Genomic DNA, 13818 nt, shown 5'->3' with positions numbered 1-13818 from the left:
CGTCATAAACGCCCATGTGATGCGTATTGCCTATTAATAATCCGTTTAGGTATCTAGGCCATGAATCCGACACTGTAAAATCCGAAGATAGCAGTTAAAAACCTGTTATGCTCAAAAATGTCATCTGTTTCACCTTTAAGATTTAATCTTAAGATATGTTACTTACTGCATTTCCACCCCCTCAACTTTAAAACGTTTGTGAATTTACACAACGAACGCTTTTAGTTTGCAATAATTGTAAGCATCTTGTAAAGTAAGACAAGTTGGGAAAGACTGACATACAAAAACGATTTACCACATTGTTCGGGTAATTTTAGTATATTTGTGTTTAGTATAAAATATATATTTTTAGAATTTTACATCAGTGCAATATGTCAGCTATTTAAGTTAAAAGTTGAAAAATCTGCAATTTTTTCAGGTAAATCGGTAACAAACATAAATAAAAAAATATATTTAATTTAATTCGACTTTACACATCATTGTAAAATCAATACCTTCTCAGATCTACGTCGAAGCTAATAATAATTTGTTTTTCTTTAAACAGTCGTTTGGCCAAGAATGTGATCAATAAAAGTTCACACGAAGCTAAATAATCTTAAAAAGTTAGCTAAATTAGGTTAGGTTAGGTTAGGTTAGGATAAACTCACAAATTATACACCTATGTATATTTTTGATTTGCATAAGTTATATGACGAGTGATGACGTTTCTTTTTTTTTTTTACATTGAACAAAGACCTAGGGGGGTGCCAGACCGACGTTAGTCATTTCACCCAAGTTATATGGTGACTTCGAATAGATTGTAAAAACGAAGGCATCGTTCGTAATGAGTATTAAAATGTTAAATTTACTACTACGGGTAAAATAACCGCAACGATATATTTTAATTGATTGGACTTTGAAAATTTCCACTACATATTTTAAACTCCTCTGGACGTTGATATAGTCACTACACACCATTAATATCATGCGACTAGATGTAAAAACCGTAACACAGACTTATACACAGCTACTATTGGTCAATGAGCAGCGCTTACTTTTCACGGCCCAGTAGGAATTATTTTTCAAATGACTCCTGTACATTTTCGACTGTGCTGTACATGCCGAACTGCCGACGTCTTTAATTGAAAATCGCACCAGACACTGGTAGAGGAGATCTGCCAGCCAATCTTTCGGATATGTCGGCTCGGCTTCGGTGTCGTCGGTGCCGTTCGAAGTGGAATTAATAATTATCACCGTGTCCGGTAGCGGAATAGTGTTTTCCGAATCCCAATCGATGTCGATGGCTCTGATGGGAAACACTTCTATCGGCAAGACAACTAATGCCGTCAGAGCCAACGAAAAGAGCATTTTAGGAACCGTTGTAACGACACCCTGGGCTACGAGCTAATGATTGTTTTTTTTGTTTTCTTCTGGAAATCGTCTTAGAGACTAGAGAATAACTTGAATAGACGGAATATTTATGAACGCGTCCCATCGTCGTTGTTTTCCATTTGGAATATAATATATTGAAATTGTTTTCAAACGCCAGACCGATCAACACCATTATGCATGAGCAATGCTCGCTCGACGATAATTGATTCGTGTGTACATAATCGAGGGGCTACGATTCAATTGTGTACCTTTTCCAGTTTTCTACTTTTTCGGTAGAGCAAGTGTAATGTTTAGGAACATATATTGAATGGTTTAGATCGTAACTCGATATTTAAATTAAAAAAAAACTAAAAAACATTTTTAATTGATTTGCAAACTCTTTCGTTTCCTTTTTTTGAATGCATTTTAAAAATCTTATTTCCGACAAAACGGCTCTTTTCCGGAAACTGTACGTTTTGCCATTAAATTTGGAAAAGTAAAATAAAAGTACAATATTTTTTTTTCTTCCATTGTATTTATCTAACTGTGTGAACATATCACAAAATTAGTTAATTTGTAATATTTGTTTTACATTAGTATACGTCTTCATCATACTGTTGACAACCATTTTTTGTTAGTTCTAGTTCTTTTCATAATAATTATTAAAAATATATTATAATTACAAAAGTAAAAATCAACTACACTAGATATATTTAAAAATATTAAAAACCTAACAGTACCTAATGTATTAAAAACAGGACCGTCGGTAGAAACGAAGTTCAGATGTCATATGGTTGCATTCGATTAATTTTTAAAAAGTGATTGATATAAAATTATTTTTATCATATGTATATTATTATATATTACTAAATCTCACATTCTATCATAGAAATTATTGATTTATGATGACTAAAATATGATACGTATATTTTTGACTCAATTTTGTTCAAATATCTGGAAAAACAGCATCAATGGTTGTACCATTTTTTGTCGTAGATTGTGTAGGATCACTGTTCAGAGACAAATTATACGTTTCGAAAAGAAAATTTTATTCTTTATTAAAAATATAAATATATTATAATATTCTTTATTAAGTTCCGAACGTCATGTAGTAAAACGGGTGAAAGAATTTTATTAAAGAAATAAGAAATTTGTAAGCAGTAACACGTGAGAATGAATTTGAAGTGAGGAATAAGAAAAGATCATTAACGTGCCAGGCTGTCATTCTCTCTACCCACCCCTCTCTTTAATTTTGATTACTGATGCAATAAATAACTATATTCATAAATTTATTTGTCAGAGAGTCACTGTTACAAGCATCTCAGTAGATAGTGAGAAAAAGGAAGAGAAGATAAATAGCCAGTGCAAGTTATCAGCCAGTTATCAAGTACTTTTAAGAGTAAAAATGTATTCTGTAGTAATAAAATATAAATACTTTATAAGTTTTTAGACTTATTGCAATATAAATTACCATAAAAGTTGAAAAAAATGCAAAAAGTGTTGAGAGGGCAGGTAGGATTTGAACCCGGTACCACTCACTCCTGGGAACCGATCACGTGTGCAACAAGATATTTCTAAATTAAATATTATTAAACAATTGATTAAATACATTTTTTTAAAGTATAAATTGTTCAAAAAGAAAAAAAATAAGTCCGTTTTGGAAAAACATATTTAATCAGGGAGCGTTTTGAAGAATAATGGAACGTTTTGACAAATGTTGAAGGAAATAGTACATTATGCAATAAATTTATGTGTAAGGTATTACACTGATGACATTGGAAATAGCACGTTTTGAAGTAAAATGCAAATGAACGTTTTTGCAGTAAATAATCTACTGGAAAAAGAACGTTTTGAGTGAATTGTTATTTTTCAATAGGATATTTTTCTTTAGAAAAAAGAGTGTTTTGCCTGAAAATGACTTTACCATTCCACTATCCATACAGTTTACCGTAAGAATCAATGTATAAATCAATTAAAAAAAAAAAAAAATTGGAAAAGAGTGTTTTTGGATTGAAGCCCGTCAAGTTTAACCGACACGTACGATCTTGGGTGAGGCTCGAGTGACTTTTAGACTTAAAAGCGAATCAAGAGCTCAATGGATTGTTCTGGATTCATAGAAACTATGTGAATTTTTACCATATTTTGTACAGCAAGATATTAGCAAAGCGGGGCGACTAAATCATTCCAAATGCCCTGTTTGTGTGCTCAAACAAAATGTGCCTCGATTCGATCATGTTTTTTTTATGAAAACAGGATTTATTTGTTTAATGTTTGCTTATAGTTTTCTGGGCAAAGCGCAATAGGCTTGTTGCACTTGTAACGTAGGTACCTATCAAAGTTGGAATTCTACCTATACCTGTCATTGCCACATACAAAAAAAAACTCGATTATTCTTCACATGGTTAGGAATACACAGAGCCAACAAAAACAAATTCCCACAATTAAAAAAAAAAACATTCACTTGTACGGTGTACGGTTTCGCCTACACACAATGCCCAGACAAAATAACAAGCATTATAATATTATCAAGGTTAATTTTTTTACCGGTCGCAAATGTTAAAAGTCGAGAAACAACAAAAAAAGGTCAAAGCAGACACGGTCAATGTGTAATTACTAATTTTCCCATTTTCTCAAATGGAAGGAGTTTTTCCAAATGAAAACAAAGTTTGACCACAGATTTTTGGAAAAAATTTACAAATGTTATAGTCTCGTTACAGATTTAAGTGAATACAATAAACATATTATGAACTGTGTTGACAAAACTAATCAGCATAAAAAAACATGTCAGATCGACAGAAGGTTAGTGTAAGTTTTCGAAAACTAACAATTCTATTAATTAACAATTTTTTTAATAATTTCATTAATATTAAACGATTGATTTTAATATAAAATAAAGTTCTCTAATAATTACAGCATCTACAGGTGTCCATTAATTCGATTGACAAAAGAAATACAACCCATGCCGCACGGTGGGCATATATTATTATGTTGTCCCGCCTTCGATGACTTTTGAATGGAAATTTGCTATTATTTTTTTTAACAGCAGATTGATATTTAAAACACAAATAATAATATTTAAATTACATTTAAAAAAAACGAGTTAAAAACCTTCGGTTTAATTTTCAGTCCTAAAAATCTAAAAACTTTGCTCGAGTGAACGTTTTTCTGTAAAATGTTTTTTTCAATGTGCATTTCTGAACAATCTGGTTTTTGTTCAATGTTTATAAATTATACTGATATATATAGTATATTTTTAGCTTCGATACGGAGCTGAGAAGGTATTGATTTTACAATAATGTATTTTTATTTTTTTTATTTTTTTTGTGTCTGGACCCACGATATCTCGTAAACCGCTGAACTGATTTCTTCGTTTAGCAGCTCTATAGATCAGAAATCATACCTGGAAGGTACTATAGCAGGTCAAAATAAGTCACCCTTTCCCCATCAAAATCGAGAAAAACGCCTAAAAAATGTACACATTTTTCAACTTAAAATTACGATGCTCTATAAATTTTTTTAAAAATAGTCGAAAATGTGGCAAATTTATATGAATTGTTCTTCAAACATAGTTAAACTATCGATAAACATTAACAAACCAAAAAGTTCTTCAGCCGAGTCTGCAACCACAAACAAGCATTTTCATGTCTCGTTGAGTACCGAATAAATTTAGAGTAGTGGTGGAATTATAGATAATGATATAGTATATTAACAAGCGTTAACAAGCTAGTATATTAAAACGACAAGTTTCTGGCTAAAATTGTAATGTTTATTATCTGGCTTAAAACAATTCATAGAGAAATTGGGCCCTTAAACTGTTTTGATTTTATTATTTAGTTCTAATTTGAACGTTGAACGTACAACATAGCTCTTAGCTCCGATATCTTACCCCAATCACTAACCCCCAATCCCCTACCCCTATCACTCACCCCTACCCCCTATAACTCACCCCTACCCCTATATCCCACCCCTGAAAACACTACAATTTTGGCCAGGAACTTGATTATAATATTTTATGTGATATTTTTAAATCTCCTTGGCCTTATGCTGTAACTGGAAGCTCCATGGAACTTCACGATCTTTTATATGATCTGGCCAAAAGTAACTTAATATAGTTTAATATATAGAAAATTAAACTATTTTGAATTTATTATTTAGTTCTAATTTGAACGTTGAACGTACGACGTATTTCTTATCTCATATCAGGTCTTTCCGATAATTGCGCGTAATAGCGTAACGCTTTTTTCGTTACGCTTTTTTTCGGTTATGTACCGGCTAATTCTCACCCCTATCTCCTAACATACTATCCACAGATTCGCATCGAAGCGTTTATTTAAAAGTGATTTTATCACTTTCAGTTATAATAAAATGTGCTGTAGACCTGTGACCTCTCCGTCCCCACTATGCCCCCATCCCACTGTACTGGCTTTTATTTATCTTTTAATTGTTATCATTATTCGATTGAAAACAATTGTTTTATTATTCCACACGGAACGTGTTCACCACTTGCTGTTGGACAATTTACAAATTATTGTACGTCATCTTTGTCTCCAAACTGCCTCGGTCGGACTATGTAAATGTTATTAATATTAATCGTAATGCATTCAGTAGCGTGTGCCGCATAAATACTACACCCGTCTGTAGTACTTAACCGATGGCGTATTCGTGTCACGATTGTACACGGGCAACGTTCAAAGATGTATTATTTCAACTACTTATACCTGCCACGTCCGTGGAATAGTAGACTCTACGCTATATGGTATAAAACAGTACAATAATAGTAGCCGGGGAATAACAAAAAAAAAAAAAATAACGAGTTAATGATTTTTAAAAAGCACAAAGTCACACAAAATACGGTTGGGTATTTGAATAATTAAATAATGTTGGAAAATTAGTCGAATAATTTTTTCTATTCAACAAACAAGTCAAAACCAGATAAATCTGGTAAAAGTTTTCAATGTAGTTAGTTAAAAAATGTTTTAAAAATTAACCCTTACTACAATGTGTTATCTGCATCAAAATATAAAATCAAAATTCGTTTGTCGAACCATTTTTTGGGGGTGTTTATGTATTTTTTAGAGATGTAACTTATGTGACGTACTTAAGCTAAAACATCCCATTGTTTTTCGACTAAACACTGTCTTGTTTAAAACGTCAAAAACTACTTTTTGTACATAACATAGTATTTTGGCTGTCGGCTTCATCAAACACACACGTTGGAATGGAAATTTACAAAATTGTGTTTGAAATAAAATAATTGTCCAATCAATCTTTTGATCGTTTGTTTTTTGTATTTTTTTAGTGTATATACTTTTTGAACCGGGTGTGGAAAAAAACAATTTAGTACAACAACAACAATAACTATTGTAATGCGCTTAGCTGTTTTCCTGTAACTGTTTTCTTTTTTTTTGCTTTTAATTGTACAACTCTCAAAGGTAACAAAACAAATAAGACAATACAGTGGGATGGGGGTATAGTGGGGACGGAGAGGTCACAGGTCTACAGCACATTTTATTATAACTGAAAGTGATAAAATCACTTTTAAATAAACGCTTCGATGCGAATCTGTGGATAGTATGTTGAAACTAGTTACGGCGGTTTAGAAGATATCGTGGGGCCAGCAATAATGTACTTAAAATTTAATATTTAGTCTTGTGCAGGGTGGATACGATAAGGGTTGATCGTCTGTCTATAAAAATGTACTGTCATAGTTACCCATGTACCGTAATTAACAATATAATGAAAATATTTTCATTACCCGTTGACAGTTGATTCACACACACACATAGCAACCTAGAAACTGACTACGGCCAAAGTGTAGTAAATTTACTCTATTTTGGGGGTTTTCCCTTGATAAAAAAAAAATTTGACTACAGACTTTTGAGAAAATTGTACATGTTATAGTTCCGTTTTAGATCTACCTTTGGTCTAATTTTCAGATCTAAATCTCTAAAACTTTGCTTGAAATAAAGAAAAAAATTCTAACCCTATCTAAGGGAAAGGGTTTATGATATTTTTTTGGTTCGTTAATGTTTATCGATAGTTTAGCTATGTTTGAAAAACAATTCAAATAAATTTGCAACATTTTCGACGATTTTTAAAAACATTTATAGAGCGTCGTAATTTTAAGTTGAAAAATTTGTAAATTTTTTGGGCGTTTTTCTCGATTTTGATGGGGAAGGGGTGACTTTTTGGCCCGATAAAGTACCTTCCAAGTATGATTTCTGATCTATAGAGTTGCTCTACACGAAGAAATCGGTTCAGCGGTTTACGAGATACCGTGGGTCCAGACAGATAAATAAAATTAAAAAAAATAAAGACACATCATTGTAAAAACAATTCAGCTTCGCATCGAAGCTAAAAATATTGTCATATGAAATAGAAAATGAGAATCAATTAACCGCATCATTGTAAAAACAACGCCCTTTTGATGTTTAGTTTAGCGAACAAACGGTTACTGTACAATTAGTGTATCTGTACAACAAATAACAACAGGCCCGTTTTGATGTTTTCAACAAATAGTAATTGTTTATTTGTACACGTAAATTAAACGGTGTTTCACATTGAATTTTAATTTTGTAATACAAAAATAAATAAAACAATACAATCATATTTTATTGTACGTTCGTTTTTAATAAAAAAAAAGAAGGTTTAAGTCTCTAAAAATGTATATATATATATATATATATATATATATATATATATTATATATTATATATATTATATATATATATATAAATACTATTCAATAAATACAAATGAAACAACGCATTTTTCAAACAAACGTGCTCGAGCGACAAATAATTGTTTCTCTTTTATATTATAGTATTCAAAAAGTAATCATGTAAGAAAGTTAAAAAAAAAAAAAGACCTTAACATACTTTATTTTTTTTACACGTATTTTAAGTAAAAAATACTATTAAATTTCTTTCGCGAAGGAATGTTTTTTTTTTTAAATATTACTATTGCTTTACATATAATCAATAATAATAATAATAAATATAATGTTTTTTTTTTAATTGACGACACTATGATATATTATTTTAAAGAGTACATCATTATTGTTATAAATATGTTTTAATTTTTTTTTTTGAGCTCTACTTTATTATAATATATAATCAAACTTTTATTTTATATTTAAATACAATCTAGAAATAAATAACATGTCATCCGAAAATCTAAAATAACATTGTTTCAATAAATAATATATCCTAACAAAAAAAAAAAAAAATATATATATATATAGTTTTAATCATGGTAACTAAATTTAATAATAATAAAAAAAAACGTATATTATATAAATATAATATATCTTGTATATAATATAATATAATTAATTAAATCACATATAATTTTGTTCGTCTGCTAAAACGAATGTACAAAGTAATCGAATTCTATTGTTTTTGCTAGTTGGAAAAAAAAACATTTTTACCAAAAAAAAAAAAGGCCAGTCTGTAATTGTGTCAGTAAAAAAAAACAAAAAAACTTGTGTCCACCCTGTTGAATCAATTATTCGTTGTCGTCGTTGTTGTTGTTGTTGTATTTTGTAACGTTAAATATTTTTAATATGTTTAAGTTTATATAATAATAATAATTTTGTTAATTTATTTATACATAGGGCTTTCGCTAAATCGCAATGGCGTGAAAGTTTCATAGAACTGAAAATTCATAATGAAAAAAAAAATGTTGTAAAAAAAATGATTCGTTTGTGTAATTCATGTTTTGGTCATTTAAAAAAACGGTGAACCATTTTCTGACGGGATATTCTGTGTGTATATATATATATATATATATATATTCATACACACATATAATTTTTAAATATATGATGATAAATAAATTTGTTAGAAACGTTTCTGTTCGTTTGGGAGGGGAGGGGAAGAACGTGTAATTATGATGATGTTATTTTATATAGTTATTATAAACTCTGTTTTGTCGGAACAGTATTATCGATTATTAATTATTTATTATAATATATATGAGAAGAAAGTTAATAAAGAAAAAAGAAAAATCTATACCAGGCTAAGCCTTCGACCAAAAAAAAAATTCGCCAAAGCTTCCGTCTTCCCCCCCCCTCTTCCGTAAAAAACCATATAAATACAATGTGGCTTAAGCATATGTACCTATATATATATATATAATTTATGTCGTGTATACAAAAAAAAAAAATGTTAACGTGTACTCTGCCATTTAATGTAAAACAAAAACTGTAAGTACAATAACGAGTTCCCCCAAAAAACTACTACTACTGCTTAACGCTAAAACACATTTAATTATAACGATAATATTAATAATAATAATAATTATAATTATGATAATAATAATAATAATAATAATAATAATAAAAAAACAGAGGATAGCTTGTAATTCTTTTTTTTTTTTTTTTTGAGGAAAACCGAGACGTTATTGTTTGGGAGAAAGATTTGAGTTTAAATATATGTATACATATATATACATATATGTATATATATATATGTATATCACTGGAGGGAGGGATGTTCTATATCTCTCTATCACAGCACAAAAATATAAAAAAAAAAAAAATATTGGAACTTCACCTACTCTCCGGAATGTGGAAATTTTGCCTCTTTTTTTTTTTAAATCGGACAGTCGTAATTATTACACGATAATGTTATATTTTTAGAGAAAAAAATGTAGAAAAAAATTATTGTCTGAAATGTTTTAGCACCATTATACGAATAACGAAAAAAAAAAAATCAAATCGAAACAAAAACGACAGCTGTACACTCTAGAACAACAACAGTATAGTGCGTAACGCGCGGTTTTTCTTTTTAATATATATTCTTTTAATTTATCAATATTGTTTTTATTATATTATACATACGAAAAAATTACGTTTGCAAAAGTAAGTTTGCGTTTTTATTATTTTTAGGTAAAATATCGAATGTCGAAAAATGGATTTCGGTCGTTTGAGATTTACTCGACTGTACTGAGTGTACCTACAACAACTGTGTGTTATGTGTGGTTTTATTTTTCGAAAACGTTTTTTTTTTTTTTGTTGGTGAACGACGACGTCGTTGAATGATGGTAATTAATAATATCAATATTAATAATAATAATAATAATAAAAAAACACATATATATATATATATATCAATATCGATCCTTGTGACATTAGATCACATTAGATGGCCATCGGCAGCGGTTTCAGATGCGCTATGGAGCTCATCCTCCGCACTTGTCGAACGGGTCCTTTGCCCACGCCGGTCAAGTTGCGTTCGATGTCTTCCAGGCTCTTGCCCTGGGTCTCCGGCACGCAGAATATGATGAACACCAGCCCGGTCAGGCAGATGCCGCCGAACAGCCAGAAGGCGCCGTCCGCGCCAAACACCCGTAGGAGATCCGAGAACGTCTTGGTCACCAAGAACGTGCAGGCCCAGTTGAAAGCCGTGGCCAACGAAGCGGCCGTGCCTCGGATTTTCGCTGAAAACCACAGCGCAACCAGATTAGTCGAGGACAGTGAGAATTTTTAAACGAAATGGACGAGTGGAGTGACCAGGGCAGATAGAATACGAAATGAATACTGAGTCTAAGGGGGTTGCATCAATTGTGGAGAAAACGAGAGTGAATAGGCCGAGATGGTCATGGGAGTGTAAGGCGAAGAAGAGGAAGAAGATGCGATACAAATCTACATAGCTACATGCTCTGTCTCTGCGTTCGGGTAGGTGGGGAGATGTTTTCACTGTGCTTTACTCGTCGTAGTAATTCCAATCGTCGTGTACTACTTACCGGGTAAAATTTCGCCCATCATCAACCACGGGATGGGTCCGAATCCGATGGCGAATCCTATAATGAAGAACACGAAGCTGACCAACGGCAGCCATCCGTACTGGGACACGTCGTAGCCGGCGTTCTTGTAGTTGAAGAACGTGCCGAGGGTGATCAGCGTGACGGCCATCGTGGCGCTGGAAGCGTACAGCAGTATCTTGCGGCCGAGCTTGTCGATCAGGGCGGTCGCCACGAACGTCGACAGGAAGTTGACGATGCCCACGATGATGGTGCACAGGTTCTCGTCGATGGAGCTGCCGGCTTCCTGTAAACGCAAAAGTTTCACAAAACATTAGTTTCTCCACTACACGCACGAGACCATAGTATCACGGATATGTGCCTCCCCGACCCTTCCCACGGTTATCCAACACATTTCCGACCTTTTGTACATTTTATCAGGAGCCGTTATATTATGCTGTCCCTCATCACTAATCTCTTACCAGCGACTGTTACCTATCATAATATGTCTCTGATTACTGATCTCTAAACGTCTGTCTCTTATCGCTAATCTAGGTGGGAGAGGAGTGTGGATGTTTCCGACGGACGACAGTTGTACCTTAAAGATCTTGACGGTGTAAAAGATGACGGCGTTGATACCGCTGAACTGTTGGAACAACATGAGACCCATGGATATGAGAAGAGGTTTCGAGTACATTTTCGAGAACAGGCTCAAGTAGCCGGGCATCTCTTCGTTCTTGCCCATGTGATTGGCCTTTTCGATTTCGCTGAACTCTTGCGTCACGTCGGCGTTCTTTCCTCGCAGCCACTGCAGAGCTTTTTTCGCTTTCTTGCTCTTGTCTGTTGGTAGCGAAAAGCAAACAAAAAATATTAACTACTAGCCCCGGTCGACGAGGAGCACGCGGCCACGGCCGAGGGATGGGTCGACTCACTTCGGCTGATGTACCATTGTGGCGTTTCCGGGATGAGGAACATGCACACCAAAAACGGCACCGGGATACAGGCGCCAAGGATGGCCAACATCTGCCAGTTTAAGTATTTGCCGGCGATGAAACACAACAGGATTCCGCTGTTGCCGAGCGTGGTGGGCAACAGACCCAGAGTGCCCCGGACCTGAGGCTGTACGGTCTCGCCCAAGTACACGGGAAGACCGAGAGAAGCGATTCCCACGCAAAAACCGGCTATGGCTCGGCCAGCCATCACCATTTGTACGTTGACGGCCATTGCGATCAACAGAAACGCTGCACATACAAAAAAAAAACGGAACATGCCGTCAATATTACACAATAATAATGGTGTACTCAAGGGCCATGGTACATGACACAATCGGGGCAATAAAATCCCATCGAGGGTACTCGAAAACGAGTGGAATTCGGTTAGTAGGTTACCAAACGAGTGCTTGGGTCTAGACCCGAATTAGGAATATCTTCCGGATTGCGAAATACCTATTATTCGATGTAGCCTATTGAAGTACTATTGCACTTGAACCAATTTCGGTGCGGTACACAAAAAATAAACGCGTTAAACCATGAAGATGTTGTTTTTCAACAACTATACTCAAATTTCAACGAGGATGAAGCCCAGCCTAACCTAAGCAATATCAGAGTTGGGCATTACATTCTGTTTTAAATTTAGACAATCGTTGGAATATCATTAAACTGGAAAACAAATCTATATTTTGAATAAATAAACCACAGATAATATTATTCTAGTGAAAATGTACCCGATAACTTTGTTTGAAAATTATTCGAATAATATTATTTGTATATACTTAATGGTACTATTTTAAATTTATTACAATACATTTTTATTCGAATATTTTTGTTGATGGTTTGTTCAAGAAATGTTTTTTGAGAATTATCAAAGACAAAATTATTAGAATGAAAACATTATCTTTTAATTTCAATTAATAAAAGATTATATTTAAATAAAATTTCGCCCAATTATCAATTAATCGATTTGAAATTGACAGATATCTATCCGTATCAGTATTATCCGTTATCTCTTATCGACGATCTCTTATCAGTTATACCTTATCATTAATATGTTATCAGTAGTCTCTTATCTCTTATCAATATATTATATAATTTTCTTTTTATAACGGATTAGTGACAGAAGCTGGAAAACATTTATTCATTTACTAGTAACTGGCAGTTTGGCGACTTACAAATGATGAACGGAATTCCGGTGGCGAGTATGGTAGTTTTTCTACCGATCGATTCGATCAGGGGACCGCCGGCCATGCCGCCTATGAGAGCCGCCAGCGGCATGAGACTGCCGATCCAGGAACCCTGCAAATAAAAAAAAACCCCAGCCGGTGTTAATAATAACTTTTGGCCACTGTCATTCGTGCTGTTGTCTGGGCTACTTACTTCTTCTTCGCTGACGGTGAGCGGACTTCCCGGGCTGTTCATCGATGGCAGGGCCGGTGACGTGTAGGCGGACGCGAATCCCACTACCATTGAGCATAGCGACACTGTTAGCGAGGCGAGAATCTGTGTGGGCAAACATAAACAAACGAATCGTTAGAACGGCCAGCCGATAATGCACTTGATGTGTTGTGAGATTGAACAGATATAATGTATAATAGCGTATTATGTAGGTATTTTTTGTTTATGGTGAAACAAAACCAAACGTCAATCATTCGCCGCCATGTATCGATTGTTTGGACGGACCCGAAAAGCAACAATATTGTCCAGAAATGACGTCATTTGGGCGTTAAAC

General features: G+C 33.5%; 1 protein-coding gene across 3 annotated transcripts in view; it reads right to left on the bottom strand.

The window, feature by feature from the left end:
- Window positions 1-9111: 9111 nt before the first annotated feature.
- Window positions 9112-13818, bottom strand: part of LOC126845917 (facilitated trehalose transporter Tret1-like) — a 59574-nt gene continuing 54867 nt past the window's right edge. For all 3 annotated transcript variants that reach the window (XM_050584951.1, XM_050584952.1, XM_050584953.1), the window contains 6 exons: window positions 13467-13589; window positions 13262-13385; window positions 12027-12335; window positions 11693-11934; window positions 11098-11401; window positions 9112-10791 (listed from right to left, as the gene is read on the bottom strand). In XM_050584951.1, the coding sequence (XP_050440908.1) occupies window positions 10493-10791; window positions 11098-11401; window positions 11693-11934; window positions 12027-12335; window positions 13262-13385; window positions 13467-13589 (1401 nt within the window). In that variant the 3' untranslated portion in view covers window positions 9112-10492. The remainder of the gene's footprint in view (window positions 10792-11097; window positions 11402-11692; window positions 11935-12026; window positions 12336-13261; window positions 13386-13466; window positions 13590-13818) is intronic.

Source organism: Adelges cooleyi, unplaced genomic scaffold (assembly GCF_023614345.1).
Source record: "Adelges cooleyi isolate 19-005CV unplaced genomic scaffold, UGA_ACOO_1.1 ACOO_flye_CR_arks_rails_tigmint_CR_PRNA_8, whole genome shotgun sequence".
In the NCBI taxonomy this organism is placed as follows: domain Eukaryota; kingdom Metazoa; phylum Arthropoda; class Insecta; order Hemiptera; family Adelgidae; genus Adelges; species Adelges cooleyi.
This window is presented reverse-complemented; position numbering and strand designations above follow the sequence as displayed.